Source organism: Amblyomma americanum, chromosome 3 (assembly GCF_052857255.1).
Source record: "Amblyomma americanum isolate KBUSLIRL-KWMA chromosome 3, ASM5285725v1, whole genome shotgun sequence".
Classification (NCBI taxonomy): domain Eukaryota; kingdom Metazoa; phylum Arthropoda; class Arachnida; order Ixodida; family Ixodidae; genus Amblyomma; species Amblyomma americanum.
Window position 1 is genome coordinate 8,945,356 of NC_135499.1, and position 23,433 is coordinate 8,968,788.

At 47.5% G+C, this 23,433-nt stretch overlaps 1 protein-coding gene across 8 annotated transcripts in view; it reads right to left on the bottom strand.

Moving 5' to 3' along the window:
* LOC144124442 (glycoprotein-N-acetylgalactosamine 3-beta-galactosyltransferase 1-like) overlaps nt 1–23,433 on the bottom strand; it is a 611,040-nt gene that overhangs the window by 330,447 nt on the left and 257,160 nt on the right. For 3 of the 8 annotated variants that reach the window (XM_077657094.1, XM_077657092.1, XM_077657090.1), the window contains one exon: nt 13,225–13,392. The exons of 4 other annotated variants lie outside the window; for them this stretch is intronic. Coding sequence is in view for 3 of the 4 variants with exons in the window: in XM_077657092.1 (XP_077513218.1) it covers nt 13,225–13,392 (168 nt within the window). In the remaining variant the exon portion in view is untranslated. The remainder of the gene's footprint in view (nt 1–13,224; nt 13,393–23,433) is intronic. One more of the 8 variants, XM_077657091.1, reaches the window with a different exon arrangement.

Here is a 23,433-nt window from a genome sequence, read left to right on the forward strand (position 1 = left end):
TTCTTTCACAATAAAATGTTGCCCGTGCGGTGGAGCGGTATCTACCCCACACTGCTTGACTGAATGCCGAGATGCAGTTTCGTTTTGGACATGCTACAAGTGACACTGAAGAAAGAGTTTTAAACTCCCACAGCGTGTGACACCTTGTGACCACGGTCCCTTAATTTCCCACTGCACCGCTGTCAAAATCTGGCTGTACAGAACAAAGTATTCTTTCACATTAAAATGTTGCCCGTGCGGTGGAGCGGAATCTACCCCACACTGCTTGACTGAATGCCGAGATGCAATTTCGTTTTGGACATGCTACAAGTGACACTGAAGAAAGAGTTTTAATCTCCCACAGCGTGTGACACCTTGTGACCACGGACACTGAATTTTCCACTGCACCGCTGTCACAATCTGGCTGTACAGAACAAAGTATTCTTTCTACAGTAAAATTTTGCCTGTGTGGTGGAGCGGAATCTACCCCACACTGCTTGACTGAATGCCGAGATGCAATTTCGTTTTTGACATGCTACAAGTGACACTGAAGAAAGAGTTTTAAGCTCCCACAGCGTGTGACACCTTGTGACCACGGTCCCTTAATTTCCCACAGCACCGCTGTCAAAATCTGGCTGTACACAAAGTATTCTTTATCATTAAAATGTTGCCCGTGCGGTGGAGCGGAATCTACCTTACACTGCTTGACTGAATGCCGAGATGCTATTTCGTTTTGGACATGCTACAAGTGACACTGAAGAAAGAGTTTTAAACTGCCACAGCGTGTGACACCTTGTGACCACGGTCCCTTAATTTCCCTCTGCACCGCTGCCAAAATCTGACTGTACAGAACAAAGAATTCTTCCTACAGTAAAATGTTGCCTGTGTGGTGGAGCGGAATCTACCCCACACTGCTTGACTGAATGCCGAGATGCAATTTCGTTTTGGACATGCTACAAGGAACACTGAAGAAAAAGTTTTAAACTCCCACAGCGTGTGACACCTTGTGACCACAGTCCCTTCATTTCCCACTGCACCGCTGTCAAAATCTGACTTTACAGAACAAAGTATTCTTTCACATTAAAATGTCGCCTGTGTGGTGGAGCGGAATCTACCCCATATTGCTTGACTGAATGCCGAGATGCAATTTCGTTTTGGACATGCTACAAGTGACACTGAAGAGTTTTAAACTCCCACAGCGTGTGACACCTCGTGACCACGGTCCCTTAATTTCCCACTGCACCGCTGTCAAAATCTGACTGTACAGAACAAAGTATTCTTTCTACAGTAAAATGTTGTCCGTGCGGAGGAGCGGAATCTACCCCACACTGCTTCACTGAATGCTGAGATGCAATTTCGTTTTGGACATGCTACAAGTGACACGAAAGAAAGAGTTTTTAACTCCAACAGCGTGTGACACCTTGTGACCACGGACACTGAATTTCCCACCGCGCCGCTGTCAACATCTGACTGTACAGAACAAAGTATTCTTTCTACAGTAAAATGTTGCCCGTGCGGAGGAGCGGAATCTACACCACACTGCTTGACTGAATGCCGAGATGCAATTTCGTTTTGGACATGCTGCAAGTGACACTGCAGAAAGAGTTTTAAACTCCCAAAGCGTGTGACACCTTGTGATTAGGACACTGAATTTATCACTGCACCGCTGTCAAAATCTGACTGTACAAAACAAAGTATTCTTTCTACAGTAAAATGTTGCCTGTGGGGTGGAGCGGAATCTACCCCACACTGCTTCACTGAATGCCGAGATGAAATTTCGTTTTGGACATGCTACAAGTGACACTGAAAAAGAGTTTGAAACTCCCACAGCGTGTGAAACCTTGTGACCACGGACACTGAGTTTCCCACTGCACCGCTGTCAAAATCTGCTTGTACAGAAACAAGTATTCTTTCACAAAAAAATGTTGCCCGTGCGGTGGAGCGGAATCTACCCCACACTGCTTGAATGAATGCCGATATGCAATTTCGTTTTGGACATGCTACAAGTGACACTGAAGAGTTTTAAACTCTCACAGCGTGTGACACCTTGTGACCACGGTCCCTTAATTTCCCACTGCACCGCTGTCAAAATCTGGCTGTACAGAACAAAGTATTCTTTCACATTAAAATGTTGCCCGTGCGGTGGAGCGGAATCTACCCCACACTGCTTGACTGAATGCCGAGATGCAATTTCGTTTTTGGCATGCTACAAGTGACACTGAAGAAAGAGTTTTAAGCTCCCACAGCGTGTGACACCTTGTGACCACGGTCCCTTAATTTCCCACTGCACCGCTGTCAAAATCTGGCTGTACACAAAGTATTCTTTATCATTAAAATGTTGCCCGTGCGGTGGAGCGGAATCTACCCCACAGTGCTTGACTGAATGCCGAGATGCTATTTCGTTTTGGACATGCTACAAGTGACACTGAAGAAAGAGTTTTAAACTCCCACAGCGTGTGACACCTTGTGACCACGGTCCCTTAATTTCCCACTGCACCGTTGCCAAAATCTGACTGTACAGAACAAAGAATTCTTCCTACAGTAAAATGTTGCCTGTGTGGTGGAGCGGAATCTACCCCACACTGCTTGACTGAATGCCGAGATGCAATTTCGTTTTGGACATGCTACAAGGAACACTGAAGAAAAAGTTTTAAACTCCCACAGCGTGTGACACCTTGTGACCACAGTCCCTTCATTTCCCACTGCACCGCTGTCAAAATCTGACTTTACAGAACAAAGTATTCTTTCACATTAAAATGTCGCCTGTGTGGTGGAGCGGGATCTACCCCACATTGCTTGACTGAATGCCGAGATGCAATTTCGTTTTGGACATGCTACAAGTGACACTGAAGAGTTTTAAACTCCCACAGTGTGTGACACCTTGTGACCACGGACACTGAATTTCCCACTGCGCCGCTGTCAACATCTGACTGTACAGAACAAAGTATTCTTTCTACAGTAAAATGTTGCCCGTGCGGAGGAGCGGAATCTACACCACACTGCTTGACTGCATGCCGAGATGCAATTTCGTTTTGGACATGCTGCAAGTGACACTGAAGAAAGAGTTTGAAACTCCCACAGCGTGTGAAACCTTGTGACCACGGTCCCTTAATTTCCCACTGCACCGCTGTCAAAATCTGGCTGTACACAAAGTATTCTTTCACATTAAAATGTTGCCCGTGCGGTGGAGCGGAATCTACCCCACACTGCTTGACTGAATGCCGAGATGCAATTTCGTTTTGGACAAGCTACAAGTGACACTGAAGAAAGAGTTTTAAACTTCCACAGCGTGTGACACATTGTGACCACAGTCCCTTCATTTCCCACTGCACCGCTGTCAAAATCTGACTTTACAGAACAAAGTATTCTTTCACATTAAAATGTCGCCTGTGTGGTGGAGCGGAATCTACCCCACTTTGCTTGACTGAATGCCGAGATGCAATTTCGTTATGGACATGCTACAAGGAAAACTGAAGAAAGAGTTTTAAACTCCCACAGCGTGTGACACCTTGTGATCACAGTCCCTTCATTTCCCACTGCACCGCTGTCAAAATCTGACTTTACAGAACAAAGTATTCTTTCACATTAAAATGTCGCCTGTGTGGTGGAGCGGAATCTGCCCCACATTGCTTGACTGAATGCCGAGATGCAATTTCGTTTTGGACATGCTACAAGTGACACTGAAGAAAGAGTTTTAAACTCCCACAGCGTGTGACACCTTGTGACCACGGTCCCTTAATTTCCCACTGCACCGCTGTCAAAATCTGGCTGTAGAGAACAAAGTATTCTTTCGCATTAAAATGTTGCCTGTGTGGTGGAGCGGAGTCTACCCCACACTGCTTGACTGAATGCAGAGATGCGATTTCGTTTTGGACTTGCTACAAGTGACACTGAAGAAAGACTTTTAAACTCCCACAGCGTGTGACACCTTGTGACCACGGACAGTGAATTTCCCACTGCACCGCTGTCAAAATCTGACTGTGCAGAACAAAGTATTCTTTCTACAGTAAAATGTAGCCCGTGCGGAGGAGCGGAATCTACCTCACACTGCTTGACTGAATGCTGAGATGCAATTTCGTTTTGGACATGCTACAAGTGACACGAAAGAAAGAGTTTTTAACTCCAACAGCGTGTGACACCTTGTGACCACGGACACTGAATTTCCCACTGCACCGCTGTCAACATCTGACTGTGCAGAACAAAGTATTCTTTCTACAGTAAAATGTTGCCCGTGCGGGGGAGCGGAATCTACACCACACTGCTGGGCTGAATGCCGAGATGCAATGTCGTTTTGGACATGCTACAAGTGACACTGAAGAAAGAGTTTTAAACTCCCCACAGCGTGTGACACCTTGTGATTAGGACACTGAATTTCCCACTGCACCGCTGTCAAAATCTGACTGTACAGAACAAAGTATTCTTTCTATAGTAAAATGTTGCCTGTGTGGTGAAACGGAATCTACCCCACACTGCTTCACTGAATGCCGAGATGAAGTTTATTTTTGGACATGCTACAAGTGACACTGAAAAATAGTGAAACTCCCACAGCGTGTGACATCTTGTGACCACGGACACTGAATTTCCCACTGCACCGCTGTCAAAATCTGCCTGTACAGAACAAAGTATTCTTTCACAATAAAATGTTGCCCGTGCGGTGGAGCGGAATCTACCCCACACTGCTTGACTGAATGCCGAGATGCAATTTCGTTGTGGACATGCTACAAGTGACACTGAAGAGTTTTAATCTCCCACAGCGTGTGACACCTTGTGACCACGGACACTGAATTTTCCACTGCACCGCTCTCACAATCTGGCTGTACAGAACAAAGTATTCTTACTACAGTAAAATGTTGCCTGTGTGGTGGAGCGGAATCTACCCCACACTGCTTGACTGAATGCCGAGATGCAATTTCGTTTTTAACATGCTACAAGTGACACTGAAGAAAGAGTTTTAAGCTCCCACAGCGTGTGACACCTTGTGACCACGGTCCCTTAATTTCCCACTGCACCGCTGTCAAAATCTGGCTGTACACAAAGTATTCTTTCACAATAAAATGTTGCCCGTGCGGTGGAGCGGAATCTACCCCACACTGCTTGACTGAATGCCGAGATGCAATTTCGTTTTGGACATGCTACAAGTGACACTGAAGAAAAAGTTTTAAACTCCCACAACGTGTGACACCTTGTGACCACGGTCTCTTAATTTCCCACTGCCCCGCTGTCAAAATCTGGCTGTACAGAACAAAGTATTCTTTCTACAGTAAAATGTTGACTGTGTGGTGGAGCGGAATTTACCCTGCACTGCATGACTGAATGCCGAGATGCAATTTCGTTTTGGACATACTACAAGTGACACTGAAGAGTTTTAAACTCCCAAAGCGTGTGACACCTTGTGACCACGGTCCCTTAATTTCCCACTGCACCGCTGTCAAAATCTGGCTGTACAGAACAAAGTATTCTTTCTACATAAAATGTTGCCTGTGTGGTGGAGCGGCATCTACCCCACACTGCTTGACTGAATGCCGAGATGCAATTTCGTTTTGGACAGGCTACAAGTGACACTGAAGAAAGAGTTTTAAACTCCCACAGCGTGTGACACCTTGTGACCACGGTCCCTTAATTTCCCACTGCACCGCTGTCAAAATCTGGCTGTACAGAACAAAGTATTCTTTCTACATAAAATGTTGCCTGTGTGGTGGAGCGGAATCTACCCCACACTGCTTGACTGAATGCCGAGATGCAATTTCGTTTTGGACATGCTACAAGTGACACTGAAGAAAGAGTTTTAAACTCCCACAGCGTGTGACACCTTATGAGCACGGTCGCTTAATTTCCCACTGCACCGCTGTAAAAATCTGACTGTACAGAACAAAGTATTCTTTCTACAGTAAAATGTTGCCTGTGTGGTGGAGCGGAATCTACCCCACACTGCTTGACTGAATGCCGAGATGCAATTTCGTTTTGGACATGCTACAAGTGACACTGAAGAAAGAGTTTTAAACTCCCACAGCGTGTGACACCTTATGAGCACGGTCGCTTAATTTCCCACTGCACCGCTGTAAAAATCTGACTGTGCAGAACAAAGTATTCTTTCTACAGTAAAATGTTGCCTGTGGGGTGGAGCGGAATCTACCCCACACTGCTTCACTGAATGCCGAGATGAAATTTCGTTTTGGACATGCTACAAGTGACACTGAAAAAGAGTTTGAAACTCCCACAGCGTGTGAAACCTTGTGACCACGGACACTGAGTTTCCCACTGCACCGCTGTCAAAATCTGCTTGTACAGAAACAAGTATTCTTTCACAAAAAAATGTTGCCCGTGCGGTGGAGCGGAATCTACCCCACACTGCTTGAATGAATGCCGATATGCAATTTCGTTTTGGACATGCTACAAGTGACACTGAAGAGTTTTAAACTCTCACAGCGTGTGACACCTTGTGACCACGGTCCCTTAATTTCCCACTGCACCGCTGTCAAAATCTGGCTGTACAGAACAAAGTATTCTTTCACATTAAAATGTTGCCCGTGCGGTGGAGCGGAATCTACCCCACACTGCTTGACTGAATGCCGAGATGCAATTTCGTTTTTGGCATGCTACAAGTGACACTGAAGAAAGAGTTTTAAGCTCCCACAGCGTGTGACACCTTGTGACCACGGTCCCTTAATTTCCCACTGCACCGCTGTCAAAATCTGGCTGTACACAAAGTATTCTTTATCATTAAAATGTTGCCCGTGCGGTGGAGCGGAATCTACCCCACAGTGCTTGACTGAATGCCGAGATGCTATTTCGTTTTGGACATGCTACAAGTGACACTGAAGAAAGAGTTTTAAACTCCCACAGCGTGTGACACCTTGTGACCACGGTCCCTTAATTTCCCACTGCACCGTTGCCAAAATCTGACTGTACAGAACAAAGAATTCTTCCTACAGTAAAATGTTGCCTGTGTGGTGGAGCGGAATCTACCCCACACTGCTTGACTGAATGCCGAGATGCAATTTCGTTTTGGACATGCTACAAGGAACACTGAAGAAAAAGTTTTAAACTCCCACAGCGTGTGACACCTTGTGACCACAGTCCCTTCATTTCCCACTGCACCGCTGTCAAAATCTGACTTTACAGAACAAAGTATTCTTTCACATTAAAATGTCGCCTGTGTGGTGGAGCGGGATCTACCCCACATTGCTTGACTGAATGCCGAGATGCAATTTCGTTTTGGACATGCTACAAGTGACACTGAAGAGTTTTAAACTCCCACAGTGTGTGACACCTTGTGACCACGGACACTGAATTTCCCACTGCGCCGCTGTCAACATCTGACTGTACAGAACAAAGTATTCTTTCTACAGTAAAATGTTGCCCGTGCGGAGGAGCGGAATCTACACCACACTGCTTGACTGCATGCCGAGATGCAATTTCGTTTTGGACATGCTGCAAGTGACACTGAAGAAAGAGTTTGAAACTCCCACAGCGTGTGAAACCTTGTGACCACGGTCCCTTAATTTCCCACTGCACCGCTGTCAAAATCTGGCTGTACACAAAGTATTCTTTCACATTAAAATGTTGCCCGTGCGGTGGAGCGGAATCTACCCCACACTGCTTGACTGAATGCCGAGATGCAATTTCGTTTTGGACAAGCTACAAGTGACACTGAAGAAAGAGTTTTAAACTTCCACAGCGTGTGACACATTGTGACCACAGTCCCTTCATTTCCCACTGCACCGCTGTCAAAATCTGACTTTACAGAACAAAGTATTCTTTCACATTAAAATGTCGCCTGTGTGGTGGAGCGGAATCTACCCCACTTTGCTTGACTGAATGCCGAGATGCAATTTCGTTATGGACATGCTACAAGGAAAACTGAAGAAAGAGTTTTAAACTCCCACAGCGTGTGACACCTTGTGATCACAGTCCCTTCATTTCCCACTGCACCGCTGTCAAAATCTGACTTTACAGAACAAAGTATTCTTTCACATTAAAATGTCGCCTGTGTGGTGGAGCGGAATCTGCCCCACATTGCTTGACTGAATGCCGAGATGCAATTTCGTTTTGGACATGCTACAAGTGACACTGAAGAAAGAGTTTTAAACTCCCACAGCGTGTGACACCTTGTGACCACGGTCCCTTAATTTCCCACTGCACCGCTGTCAAAATCTGGCTGTAGAGAACAAAGTATTCTTTCGCATTAAAATGTTGCCTGTGTGGTGGAGCGGAGTCTACCCCACACTGCTTGACTGAATGCAGAGATGCGATTTCGTTTTGGACTTGCTACAAGTGACACTGAAGAAAGACTTTTAAACTCCCACAGCGTGTGACACCTTGTGACCACGGACAGTGAATTTCCCACTGCACCGCTGTCAAAATCTGACTGTGCAGAACAAAGTATTCTTTCTACAGTAAAATGTAGCCCGTGCGGAGGAGCGGAATCTACCTCACACTGCTTGACTGAATGCTGAGATGCAATTTCGTTTTGGACATGCTACAAGTGACACGAAAGAAAGAGTTTTTAACTCCAACAGCGTGTGACACCTTGTGACCACGGACACTGAATTTCCCACTGCACCGCTGTCAACATCTGACTGTGCAGAACAAAGTATTCTTTCTACAGTAAAATGTTGCCCGTGCGGGGGAGCGGAATCTACACCACACTGCTGGGCTGAATGCCGAGATGCAATGTCGTTTTGGACATGCTACAAGTGACACTGAAGAAAGAGTTTTAAACTCCCCACAGCGTGTGACACCTTGTGATTAGGACACTGAATTTCCCACTGCACCGCTGTCAAAATCTGACTGTACAGAACAAAGTATTCTTTCTATAGTAAAATGTTGCCTGTGTGGTGAAACGGAATCTACCCCACACTGCTTCACTGAATGCCGAGATGAAGTTTATTTTTGGACATGCTACAAGTGACACTGAAAAATAGTGAAACTCCCACAGCGTGTGACATCTTGTGACCACGGACACTGAATTTCCCACTGCACCGCTGTCAAAATCTGCCTGTACAGAACAAAGTATTCTTTCACAATAAAATGTTGCCCGTGCGGTGGAGCGGAATCTACCCCACACTGCTTGACTGAATGCCGAGATGCAATTTCGTTGTGGACATGCTACAAGTGACACTGAAGAGTTTTAATCTCCCACAGCGTGTGACACCTTGTGACCACGGACACTGAATTTTCCACTGCACCGCTCTCACAATCTGGCTGTACAGAACAAAGTATTCTTACTACAGTAAAATGTTGCCTGTGTGGTGGAGCGGAATCTACCCCACACTGCTTGACTGAATGCCGAGATGCAATTTCGTTTTTAACATGCTACAAGTGACACTGAAGAAAGAGTTTTAAGCTCCCACAGCGTGTGACACCTTGTGACCACGGTCCCTTAATTTCCCACTGCACCGCTGTCAAAATCTGGCTGTACACAAAGTATTCTTTCACAATAAAATGTTGCCCGTGCGGTGGAGCGGAATCTACCCCACACTGCTTGACTGAATGCCGAGATGCAATTTCGTTTTGGACATGCTACAAGTGACACTGAAGAAAAAGTTTTAAACTCCCACAACGTGTGACACCTTGTGACCACGGTCTCTTAATTTCCCACTGCCCCGCTGTCAAAATCTGGCTGTACAGAACAAAGTATTCTTTCTACAGTAAAATGTTGACTGTGTGGTGGAGCGGAATTTACCCTGCACTGCATGACTGAATGCCGAGATGCAATTTCGTTTTGGACATACTACAAGTGACACTGAAGAGTTTTAAACTCCCAAAGCGTGTGACACCTTGTGACCACGGTCCCTTAATTTCCCACTGCACCGCTGTCAAAATCTGGCTGTACAGAACAAAGTATTCTTTCTACATAAAATGTTGCCTGTGTGGTGGAGCGGCATCTACCCCACACTGCTTGACTGAATGCCGAGATGCAATTTCGTTTTGGACAGGCTACAAGTGACACTGAAGAAAGAGTTTTAAACTCCCACAGCGTGTGACACCTTGTGACCACGGTCCCTTAATTTCCCACTGCACCGCTGTCAAAATCTGGCTGTACAGAACAAAGTATTCTTTCTACATAAAATGTTGCCTGTGTGGTGGAGCGGAATCTACCCCACACTGCTTGACTGAATGCCGAGATGCAATTTCGTTTTGGACATGCTACAAGTGACACTGAAGAAAGAGTTTTAAACTCCCACAGCGTGTGACACCTTATGAGCACGGTCGCTTAATTTCCCACTGCACCGCTGTAAAAATCTGACTGTACAGAACAAAGTATTCTTTCTACAGTAAAATGTTGCCTGTGTGGTGGAGCGGAATCTACCCCACACTGCTTGACTGAATGCCGAGATGCAATTTCGTTTTGGACATGCTACAAGTGACACTGAAGAAAGAGTTTTAAACTCCCACAGCGTGTGACACCTTATGAGCACGGTCGCTTAATTTCCCACTGCACCGCTGTAAAAATCTGACTGTGCAGAACAAAGTATTCTTTCTACAGTAAAATGTTGCCTGTGTGGTGGAGCGGAATCTACCCCACACTGCTTGACTGAATGCCGAGATGCAATTTCGTTTTGGACATGCTACAAGTGACACTGAAGAAAGAGTTTTAAACTCCCACAGCGTGTGACACCTTGTGACCACGGTCCCATAATTTCCCACTGCACCGCTGTCAAAATCTGAATGTACCGAACAAAATATTCTTTCTACAGTAAAATGTTGCCTGTGTTGAGGAGCGGAATCTACCCCACACTGCTTGACTGAATGCAGAGATGCAATTTCGTTTTGGACATGCTACAAGTGACACTGAAGAAAGAGTTTTAAACTCCACAGCGCGTGACACTTTGTGACCACGGTCCCTTAATTTCCCACTGCACCGCTGTCAAAATCTGACTGTACAGAACAAAGTATTCTTTCTACAGTAAAATGTCTGTGTGGTGGAGCGGAATCTACCCCACACTGCTTGACTGAATGCAGAGATGCAATTTCGTTTTGGACATGCTACAAGTGACACTGAAGAAAGAGTTTTAAACTCCCACAGCGTGTGCCACCTTGTGACCACGGTCTCTTAATTTCCCACTGCACCGCTGTCAAAATCTGGCTTTACAGATTAAACTATTCTTTCTACATAAAATGTTGCCTGTGTGGTGGAGCGGAATCTACCCCACACTGCTTGACTGAATGCAGAGATGCAATTTCGTTTTGGACATGCTACAAGTGACACTGAAGACAGAGTTTTAAAATCCCACAGCGTGTGCCACCTTGTGACCACGGTCTCTTAATTTCCCACTGCACCGCTGTCAAAATCTGGCTGTACAGAACAAAGTATTCTTTCTACATAAAATGTTGCCTGTGTGGTGGAGCGGAATCTACCCCACACTGCTTGACTGAATGCCGAGATGCAATTTCGTTTTGGACATGCTACAAGTGAGACTGAAGAAAGAGATTTAAACTCCCACAGCGTGTGACACCTTGTGACCACGGTCCCTTAATTTCCCACTGCACCGCTGTCAAAATCTGACTGTACAGAACAAAGTATTCTTTCTACAGTAAAATGTCTGTGTGGTGGAGCGGAATCTACCCCACGCTGCTTGACTGAATGCAGAGATGCAATTTCGTTTTGGACATGCTACAATTGACCCTGAAGAAAGAGTTTTAAACTCCCACAGCGTGTGCCACCTTGTGACCACGGTCTCTTATTTTCCCACTGCACCTCTGTCAAAATCTGGCTGTACAGAACAAAGTATTCTTTCTACATAAAATGTTGCCTGTGTGGTGGAGCGGAATCTACCCCACACTGCTTGACTGAATGCAGAGATGCAATTTCGTTTTGGACATGCTACAAGTGACACTGAAGAAAGAGTTTTAAACTCCCACAGCGTGTGCCACCTTGTGACCACGGTGTCTTAATTTCCCACTGCACCGCTGTCAAAATCTGGCTGTACAGAACAAAGTATTCTTTCTATATAAAATGTTGCCTGTGTGGTGGAGCGGAATCTACCCCACACTGCTTGACTGAATGCCGAGATGCAATTTCGTTTTGGACATGCTACAAGTGAGACTGAAGAAAGAGTTTTAAACTCCCACAGCGTGTGACACCTTGTGACCACGGTCCCTTAATTTCCCACTGCACCGCTGTCAAAATCTGACTGTACAGAACAAAGTATTCTTTCTACAGTAAAATGTTGCCTGTGTGGTGGAGCGGAATCTACCGCACACTGCTTGACTGAATGCCGAGATGCAATTTCTTTTTTGGAAATGTTACAAATGACACTGAAGAAAGAGTTTTAAACTCCCACAGCGTGTGACACCTTGCGGCACGACGTTCCTGCTGCACAGCTGTCAGAAACGCGCATGTTAATTCGGAATGCTCAGCGCTCAGCATACATTTTGGCCAAATGATGCTCCAGCTTAAGGGCACTTATGAGGATAGTGACTTGCGGGTAGACTGGCTTCTATTGCTGATGTGCTGTCTTTCCTTGCCACCCTTTCAGCTGATTTGTTTTTGTGTTTATTTGTTTTCTGTTAAGCTGCTGCAGCGCAGCCACTTGCTTGCTGTTCTGCAAATACTCTCTATGTAAAGTTCATCGCTGTACAAAAACGCGTGTGATGAATTATATGCAAGAAAAATTTGGGTGATGGCTCAGTAGTCTGTGGCGGCGGGAAGCGCACCTAATCGGTTTGCGCCGCCGGTGGTTAGAATCTTGTTCTGTGTATGGTAGGCATATTTTCTGCTCCCTCCTACTGCGATGGGAAACGAGGCAATGTTTCCGCTTCATGTTCTCCAGGTGTGGCTTCTCATTCTGCTTTAGCCTCGAACGATGTTCCCCCGAGTGTGCCGATCTTGGGACCCAAGAGGACTTCAGAGGGGCTGCACTCAGTGCCCGCTTTTCTGAGAGCTCACTTGATTCACGACCGTCGTCGCGTGAATGTTGGGACACGGTCAGCGCTCGAGCACCTTGACCAAGTGCATCATTTCGGTCTAATAAGGCTGGGAATAACCGGTGGCTACTTCGAAGAGACAGAGACTGCAGAGCTCACAGTCTCTGTCCCCCTGGGCAGTTCTCAGCGGCAGCTAGTGGTCGCCGCCCAATACTGGAACCGATCGTGGTGTCGGTCTACTATGCAAGGTCCCTGTGGGGTGTTCCAATACGATCGGAGAGCTGGGAACGAGACGTGGAAGGGCCGGGAGCAGCGACCGCCGTGCTCTGCAGAACTCACCCCTCCCACCCAGTGCGAGGAAAAGAATGTTCTCACGTGTTGGGCTGGGGCAGTTCCTGGGCCAAGTTGCGCCAGCGTCGATTCTGGAGAAAGAGGGAAGTTCGCAGGCGCAGCGTCGTAATGGGCGCCGCCTGCGCCGCCCTTTGTCTCCGCTCGCTTATTTTCGCCGCGGCATTCTTCTCGGCAGATGCCCGCCACCTGCATCTGACGCGCGGGGAATGAAAGCGCCTCCGCGATCAGCGTGGTTCACAGGTGGCTCCATTGTCGCCCGGGGGTGACACAGGCACGCGGCCTGACTGGGTATACAGTTACACCTGTAGCGCCGCGCAACCAGACCCCCACAACAAGTCCACCCAACAATTGTACCGACCAGGCTGGACCGGCTAGCGGCCACGCGGACACTGCAGCCGCGAGAGGTTGCGTACAACGCTTCCCGCGGGACGCGATTTCATTTGCTCCGAGCTGCAGCAGCGGAATCGCAGGTTACGCGACTTGAAAGCAAATCACAAGAACAAAACAAAGTACATTTTGTGAAATTCTGTTCACGTCACATCAAAATGACCATCACTTGTGAATCAGCCTTGAAGAACAAGTGCGTTAAACACATTTGCTGCAATTTTTTTCAGATATAATGCACTTCAATAAAAGTAATAATTTATTTATGCGCATGAATTGGGTTACCCAAATTGCATATACCCGGCGGTCAGCGCCACTGTTGTGCCGGCGATCACTTATGTGAAGAAACATGCACAAAACGTAAGACCGACGGGAATTGTCACTTAGGTCAGTGTGCAGAGAAAAATCTAATTCGGGTGCTGCGTCCACATTTACAAATTCCACTTCAACACCCTCAGATTCTCGTATGCTGAACGCAGTGCCCACAAAACTGCGCTCAATAATGTGTGCTCAGATATGAAAAGTGTTGCAGAAGCAGATCAAACGAAACATGCAAAATGAACGCAGGTAATCGCTTTTAAAACTAACGCCTACGTGTTGTACAGCAGCTCTGGTAAGGCTTCAGTAAGTCCGTCTTTGTTGAATGTTGTGCTAGCGTGAGCACTTCAAAGTGTCTTAAATGTGCCGATTTCGTTGCGCACAGATTTCATATGAAAGAGGTATGATTGAGACTTTGAAGCCAGTGCTGACTCACAATGTGGACATAAAATAATAATAATAATAATAATAATAATAATAATAATAATAATAATAATTGTTTTTTAGAGAAGGAAATGGCGCAGAATCTGTCTCATATATCATTAGACACCTGAACCGCGCCGTAAGGGAAGGGATAAAGGAGGGAGTGAAAGAAAAAAGGAAGAAAAGTGCCGTAGTGGAAGGCTCCGGAATAATTTCGACAACCTGGGGATCTTTAACGTGCTCTGACATCGCACAGCACATGGGCGCCTTAGCGCTTTGCCTCGACAAAAACGCAGCCGCCGCGGTCGGGTTCGAACCCAGGAACAATGTGGACAGAAACTGCATATTTGGTCATGGAAGAAGACGGAATTTTTTTCTGTGGAATCAGAATATTCTCCTTACGAAAATGTCAAAAATATTCCGCCATCTCAAAAATAGTTAGTGCCTGAAAGGGATATATGATTTTGAAAGTCCATACGTCCCAGCAACAATTTCTAACGAAACTAGCTATACATCTAAAGATCTCAGAAGTCATCAAGAAGGACAGGCAGGTAAACGAAAAGAATAAGCAGCTACTACTACGTGCTCTGCTCAAAGCAATTGGTCATAACTTTTGCTTGTAGTAAATATTTTCTAGTGGACGAACACGATGCAAGATACTGGATACGTTCTGCACGTTTTGTCACCGCATAGCACACGGTCATTTTTGCATCTCCATAAAAATGCAGCCTCGATTCGAATGCCACGAAACTTTGTTCAAATCTATCCCAGACATCTACATATATATATATATATATATATATATATATATATATATATATATATATATATATATATATATATATATATATATATATATATATATATTGCTGGAAAAATCTCCATGTGGCCGCCGCGGTGGCTGAGTGGTTACGGCGCTCGGCTGCCGGCCCGAAAGACGCGGGCTCGATCCCGGCCGCGGCGGTTCAATTTCGATGGAGGAGAAATTCTAAAGGCCCGTGCGCTGTGCGATGCCAGTGCACATAAAAGAACCCCAGGTGGTCAAAATTTCCGCAGCCCTTCACTACGGCGTCCCTCATAGCCTGAGTCGCTTTGAGACGTTAAACCCCCATAAAATAAACCAAACCAAAAATCTCCATTTCGGACCAGCAGGCCCACCACTAAGCCTTTCTTCAACAATGTTCAGGTCACAACTGCATGCAAGGAATGTTATCTAACCGCGGCGGCTGCGTTTTTATGGTGGAAAAACGCTAAGGCGTCCGTGTGCTGTGCGATGTCAGCGCACGTTAAATGATGAATCAACGCTTATTAAGCCCGAAATAAATCGGTGGTGCACGCAGGCACCAGAAGGGGTGGTTCCCTATTTACGGGACCCATATGTTTCCAGCAGCTCCTGGCCCCTGTCCGTCAGTGCTAGCTGAATAGGTAGGGCGGGGCTGGATAACAAGGTCTCCCATCGCTCAAGGGGTTGGGGTTTGAGGGTGTTGGCGGGAAGGGGAGAAGGGGGGTCGAGTTTTGTGCACTCTGCCAAGACATGCGGCAGGGTGCCCTTCTCTCGTTTGCAAAAAGGACAGAGCATATCGTGTTCCGCAGGGTACATGCGGTTCATCAGTACGGGATGCGCAAGCGATCCCGCCTTCTCTCGACGCAGGATCGTCTGTTGTTGCCTGGTGAGTTTGGGGTGCGGTTCTGGCAGTCTGCACCTTTCCTCGCGGTACATCCAGGTAATGCCCCGAAAGCTGGTGAACGGGTGCGGTAGCTCATCCGGCTCGTGCTCGGCCCGGATTGACATTTCTCGGGCAGGGTAGTCGGCGATGATGTTGGCTGCTACCTGCGAGTGAGCAGGGACCCACACGAGCTCTATGGCTTTTCCCGGAAGCTTGCACTTGGATAGAATGGCTCGGGCCGCGGAGGAGATTACAGCTCTGCGGAAGCTTCCGTAGGCTGTCTTTGAGTCGGTGACCACGGTGTCCACGATCGGCTGTGCGAGTGCGAGGGCCACGGCTGCTTCTTCTGCAATACCATTTGTTGGGCGAGTTGGTGCTCACGATAATCCATAACAGCGCGACAGACGGAACAGAGAAGAGAGGACACAACACAGAGCGCTCACTCACAACTAAAACGTTTATTGGCCGCCAGCCAGTATAAATACTGCCCTGGTGGCCGGGAAGGAAACAAGCACGCTTGGCATGCGTGACAATCAAAAACGCCAGTACATCAGGCACGTGTCAACAGGTAAGAGATACGTGGGAGATATCACCGCTACAGCAGGCACAAAATTTGCATTCACAAGTTAGCATTCACAGTCAAGGTAACGGCGTTCCTTATCTGACAGTGCTACAGAGGGAGTACTGATACATTGGTCTGAGGTCCTAGCTATCAGGTGGGCTTCTATTATTTCTCTAGCCAGCGAGTCGCGGTTCTTTGCTATCACAGAGCATTGCTATCACAGAGTACAGGCTTTTGAGTCGTCATCGCCTTCCTCATCTTCGTCATCTTTGCAGTGTCTGCAATGTTTTGCTACGTGGTCTGTGGTGGCGACACGAGAGACATTGTATTCGTGCTCCTTCAATCTTTCGTTAGCACATCGGCCAAACTGGCCTATGTAACACTTGCCACATGACAAAGGCAGAGAATAAACAACTCCTTCCTGGCAAGGCACGAATCGTTTCGCATGCCTTATCAAGCAGCTGTCTGGTATTCTTTCGACTGCATTTACATTTCTGGCCAGACTAAGCAGCCGCTTAGGCGCCGAGAAGACCACTTCAACGCCACCATGTTTCCCAATTCTTTTCAAGTTTGCGAGGACTGTGAGGGGCACTAAAGTCGCAGAGAATGAGGAGCGGCCTGGTCCCCGCCAACCCTTTCGCCTGCCTCACGACGCGGTCAAATTCGTACTGTCGTTGGGACGGCCGGTAGTACGCGCTCATTACAAATAAATTGCAAGAACTGCCAATTTCTCTCGCATGAATTTCGACCAGCGTGTGCTCGCATTCGCCCTGCGCCGTGACATGTTGAGTTGCCGCCATGTTGCTGCGGACGAGCACCGCCGTTCCGTTCTCCGTGGGGTCCGTGTAAGTGACGAACCCCGGGAGTCGATTTCCCGTTTGTTTCCTGTAGAGCAATTACGTCGGGCTTGCTTTCTTGCCCGTCAATATGTAAGGTGTAGTTCCGCTTCTTTGTTGCGAATCCCGCGGCAGTTCCATTGGTAAATTGTGGTGGTGTGCCCCCCCCCCCCCCCCCCCCCCCCCCGGTCTTCTTGTGCTTCTTACTTGGCTTCTGCATCATCCTTTCCGAACGTCTTGAGTCGACTGCGCCTTTTCGCGATCGCGTCTGATTTTTTTGGCCCGCTCCTTTTTCAGGGACGCGAAGCGGTTCCTCACCGATGTTGAGGGTACTTTAGACCCTAGGCGCTTGTGCCTCACTGACGGCGTGTGAGGCTGACTCTCGACAGCTTCGAGGCCGGCGTCCATTTTGCCTAGCCTTTCATTAATTTGGGAAATTGCGGCCAAAATGGCCATCGGCCTCTCCTTCTCGTGGGATCTGTGCCGTTGCCGTGGTCGCGGTCTGTGCGGTCGCCGCTGCCTCTCCGCTCGCAGGGCTCTCTTCGGCGTCCATCGCCTCTTGATTGCTTGATGCACGTTGCGTGGCCCCAGCCTCTCCTTCCGCCCGCCCTATGTTGGGGGGGGGGGGGGGGGGGGGGGGGGGGGTTCCTCCGTGGCACCCTGCGCAAGCCTGCGGCGTTGTTTGCCGCCGTGCTCTTGTTTTGATTTCTTTCATTTGCCGAGCTGCCGTTATTCGCCAGCGTTTCGATCTTGTTCATAAACCCCTGTATTTGGGCGGTTTGCTCCTGGATCTGAGCGTTTTGGCGCTCTATGGTCCTCTTAAGCTCTATCACTTCGCTACTGTCCTTTTGCGGATTCGCTTGTGAGTTAAGAGGTTGGGAGGGGTGAGGGGTGGGAATTCAGTGTCGATGGTTGGGGCAACGGGAGCCCTGTCGCCATCGTTTCCACCCCCGGATGGTGTCTTCGATCGGGAGCGACTCTGGCGGTTGTTTCCTCCGCCTCTGTTGTTGCTGCTCCGGCCTGGCGTGTGTGACTGGCCCCGTTGTTTGGAGTCGCTACGGCGGGGTCCGCCTGCAGGACCTCTCTTGTCTCGGTTCGTTCTCCTGGCGTCTTCTTCCTCCGCTCGGCGCGATTCCTAGCGCCGCCTGCGGACGACGTAGGGCGTCTTGAAGCTGGCTTTGCAGGCCTTGCCCGCGGTCAGGTGTTTGCATCCGCACAGGCCACACTTCGGGACACATCCGTGGTCTTCGGCGGGTTTGGAGATTCCGCACCCTCGGCAGATCGTGTTCGAAGGATCCGGGCTCACGTCCATTCTGTGGCGCACTCTTACGCATGCATAGCATACGTCGATTTGTTTTCTGTGCAACGTGCACCCCGTGAGCAGGTTACCGTATCTCACATAATGGGGTACTTTGTGCCCTTCGAAGGCAGTGACGACTGGTCGGGTCTTACCGATTCGGTTTGCCTGTAGGGCCGTTGGGTTATGCTTGTGCACAACATCGTCCTGAATCTCGTGGGCCGTATTTTCGAACGGGATGCCCCTTGCGACGCCCTTCACCGTGCCGTGGGGGGAGGGGTGGGCGCTTCGTAGGTACTTCGTGCGCCATGCCGCGTATGTCGATCCTTCCTACTGCAGCGTATAGGTCGGCGTGCTCTCTTTTGGAGGTGCTTACCACGACGATATTCTGTTGGAGGTTGGGCACACGACGTCTTCAGTTGCTTCATTGGCGGCGATTTGTGCCGCCGCCGCAATTGCACGGCTTAGTTCAACGCGGGTCACGTCAATCAGGTGGAGCCCGCCTCCTGGGCGTAACACGAACTTTATGTCGCCGCGTGGCAAGTCTGGCATGCGCGCGCCCTTCAACAATTTGCCCTTGTTTACACGTTTCGCCCTTGAGTGACATGTATCGCTGCCAGTGGCGCCACCGCCGAGGTTGTTGCTCCGGCTGTTGACATCAGCCGTGGCCTTGGCGCCATCTTGGCTCGTTTGAAGTACGGGATTTAGGCCTAGCTTGCCCATGCCTTTGTGCCTCACTCTCTCACCGGCAGTTTTCCAGCCTGGCGATCTTGTGCACTGGTCCGGCGAAATTTCGATGCCGTCCACCTCTACACGCATAGCGGTAGTAATCTTAGGTCAATGCTCACTTGCGTAATCACCGATGGTTCGATGTTCCGCTGGCGGCTTCACCGAGGCTCGGGCTAGGCCTACCGCTCCCCCGGCCAAGGCCGAGGTCGACGTTAGGCCCAGCGGTGGACGCTCCCCTCGGCACACAAAAGTCCTCTAAATTTGGAAAAACGGTCCCCTAACTCGGAAGTTGGGTTCCCGGTGGTCCACATAACTTCATGCATCCGGTCGATGCACTTTCATTAAGGTACGACAAAAAAAAAAGCTGCAGTTCAAAGAAAAAACAGCGAGCCCAGGTGAGATGCGTCCGCTCGCTCCGCCGGACGCTGGCGTTCCTCCCCTCAGTGCACGTTAAAGATCCCAAGGTGGTCAAAATTATTCCGGAGCCCTCCACTGCGGCACCTCTTCCTTTCTTCTTTCACTCCCTCCTTTATCCCTTCCCTTACTGCGCGGTTCAGGTGCCCAACCATATATGCGACAGATACTGCGCCATTTCCTTTCCCCAAAAACCAATTATTACTAGCTGTCGCTGCTGCCAGTCTGAGAATGAAACCGCTGGGAGATGCAGCACTCGCTTAGTTTGTCCCACCACCCGAGGCTTTTGCGCTCTGCACCAGTGAAAGCGAAACGCCTGCTTTCAGAACACATCTGAATAGCGTCCAAGAAGGAAGTGAACAGCTCTTTATCTTTACCACATTCTTGTCACACCGCGCTCTGATTTAGTATACCCGGCGATTTTGTTCAACCTCTACATATTTGTATTTTAACTGTTGTGAGAGATAACTGCGCGCGACCTGTGCAGGTAGACTGTGCGTCAAGGCGGACATCATGTACGTAATAAAACATAGTAGCTAACTATTAATTAGCTTCAATTCACTAATCAACTTCATGATTTTTATTTTAAGAGTAATATCGAATTGCGAAATTGCCCTTTTTTTAATTTCCTTGAGCAGCAATGTGATTCGAAACACTGAAAATAAAAATTGGCATCTGAAAGCCCGCTGAGCTGGCTTTCTGGCTCGGCATATTTTTAAAATGACGCATTGCTTATGCATCAAATACGGACGCCGTTTGTTTTGACGTAGCAGAAGATAGCATGCGCTGCGGCGCCATTTTAGAAATATGCAATGCGGGAAAGCGCACTCGACGAGCTTTCAAATACGTATTTTTAACGTTCGATACATCGAACCCTATCATTGATTTTCAATTTCGCAGTATTGCCCCTCAGTATAAAGAACAATAAAGTTCATTAGTTAATTCTACTTAATCACTTGACCACTGTGCTAGTGGATTATGTATGTACGCAATAATTCTGCATTGCCGAAGGCACTGTCGCGCGAGCACTTGGCCTCCCACTAAGCCGATGATTTCATTACCGCCATTTAGGAAGCTTTAGTGAATATGAGCAAACTAGTTCAACTCTAAGGTGATATAGAATAAATTGGAACAAGGAACAGGGCAATCTCGAAGGGACACCAGTCACACCGAGACTGCTGCAGATATATGAAGAGTGGGACGGTAGAGAAACTAACTGCCACCGTGTACATAAAGTGCATCATGACCTGACGCGTACCGGAAGAACGGAAATATTGTTACGCGACGGCAAGCCGAAGATCTAGGCGTGATGACAGATACTGGCTGCGGGCTGACCAGCAGCGCCACTGGCCGCCTCATCGTCTCCTACTCCGTCACAAATGCATAGTTTTTATTTAGAAAGGGTATGTCACAAAACTGTTCACCTTTCCTGGCAAGGTTTTCTTCTCGGATTTCTGCGTTGAAGCGCGGTAAAAAGGGAGGACAGTGAGGATACAACTCTTGTTTGCATTGCACAAGTACGCAAAGCTCATGTGCAAAGAACGCAAGTTGACGTGAGGCCGTCAGAGAGCGTCAAGATCCCCAAACCAGGGCCCGTATTCCGAGTTTGTGACATAATCCAAACCCTCCATTTCGGCCTCACATCATTGGTCGAAATGTCAGCATCGGATTCCAGTTCGGCTGCGACTGTGGGCGGCGGCAGGATGTCACTGCGTTGCCATTGCCGCTGCGAAAGGTCCAATGGAACCCGACAGATGAAAAATTCCGCCACATTTTTGGTTTCGCATGAGAACCCACAGTAAATAGGCAATCAATAGCTGCTTCATTCACCCAGTGGGCTTTGATAAATAAAGAAAGCTCAGGGGTCCACTTAAGTCTGCTCAGGTGCAGTAATGCGAAAGCACCTCTTAGTGATGCCGATTTTTTTGCTCGTCTTGGTTCCTTTATGCATTTGCCGTTCAAAGCCTTGTTCTCGCTCCAACTTCGGTTCTATACCACATCTGAAAACGTGGGTCCCGTTGCTAGCGCGTCTAGTAAGAACACCTAAGTACTTATTAACTCAGTTACTTAGCTGCTTAAGTAATTAAATAACTCATCAATTAAAATTAAAGACCCATTAATGTTTTACCTACTTCGCTAATTGAAGTGATTAAATAATTCAGCCAATTAATTACCATATTCTTCCCTTTCGCGACTGAACTGATTATAATCGACTTTAACAGTTTGTTTATTTAATTCATTAATTAACTAATTTATCGATTCGTATATATTTTCGATTCAGCTTCGAATTAACCAATGCATCTAATTAATTATCCGGCCAAATTATTTAATCACCTATTTCGTTACTAATTTTATGCATTAATTTTCCTCAAATTAAATTTGTTCTATCAACTGATGAATTGACTAATTTAATAACTCGATTGAAGAAGGAAACCAGCGCAAAAGACGAAGACACAGGAACAAGGAACACAGGACGACGCTGGACTATCGACTGTATTTATTTGAGAAACGATCACATTTATACATGATTTTGAACAGCGCGAACTACAAGGGACAAGAAAAGAAGGGAAACAGGACAAGCGCTGACTCGCAACTAAAAGGTTTATTCAATGAAACCTTCTTATATGAAGAAACAATCAAAGGGAAAAAACAACACAAAAAAAAACATGAAACGCAACATTCGTCAGGTGCTCCCGAGATAATTCATCTCCCTATCGCAAAGGAACACAGAAGGTTTGCTGACGCACTTCAGTTGATCCCCTGCGATGTGAAAAGCCTCGACAACTTCTCGTGTCGTCTGATCACTGTGGGTGTATAGCACACGGGTTTGATTGAATAATGCAGTGCATTTTTTCTTTTTCTTTTTCATGACTTTACATTCTAGACAATGTTTGACCAAATGCGAAAGGTCATCACCATTGTTTAAGTTGTTCCTGTGCTCTTGTAGGCGCTTGTTAAGGCAACGCCCTGTCTGACCAATGTAACGCGCTCCACAGGAAAGGGGTACACTGTATACGACACATGTTTTACAGGCCACAAACTTATCCCTGTGCGCAACGCCACATCCTTCTTTTTTTTTTTCTCCTTGGCCTCTTTCTTTCTTTCAATGGCAGGGCATATCTGTTTGAGCTTGACGGGGGCTGTAAGGAACACGCCAACTTTGTACTTACCTGCTACGTTCTTTAGTCCGTGGGAGACGCGGTGAACATATGGCAAAACGGCAAATTTCTTCTTTTCAGGCTGGACGTCTGTCGTAAGCGGAGTGGCCAGACGCTTTAATGACTGAATTAAACGAGAACACGCCCCTGCTATCATCTGGTCTTGATATCCAGCAAACTTAACCCTAGACAACTGGGTCTGGAAGCTATCTTGAATGGTGTGATGCCATATGTTCACCGCGTCTCCCACGGACTAAAGAACGTAGCAAGTAGGTACAAAGTTGGCGTGTTCCTTACAGCCTCCGTCAAGCTCAAACAGATATGCCCTGCCATTGAAAGAAAGAAAGAGGCCAAGGAGAAAAAAGAAAGATGTGGCGTTGCGCACAGGGATAAGTTTGTGGCCTATAAAACATGTGTCGTATACAGTGTACCCCTTTCCTGTGGA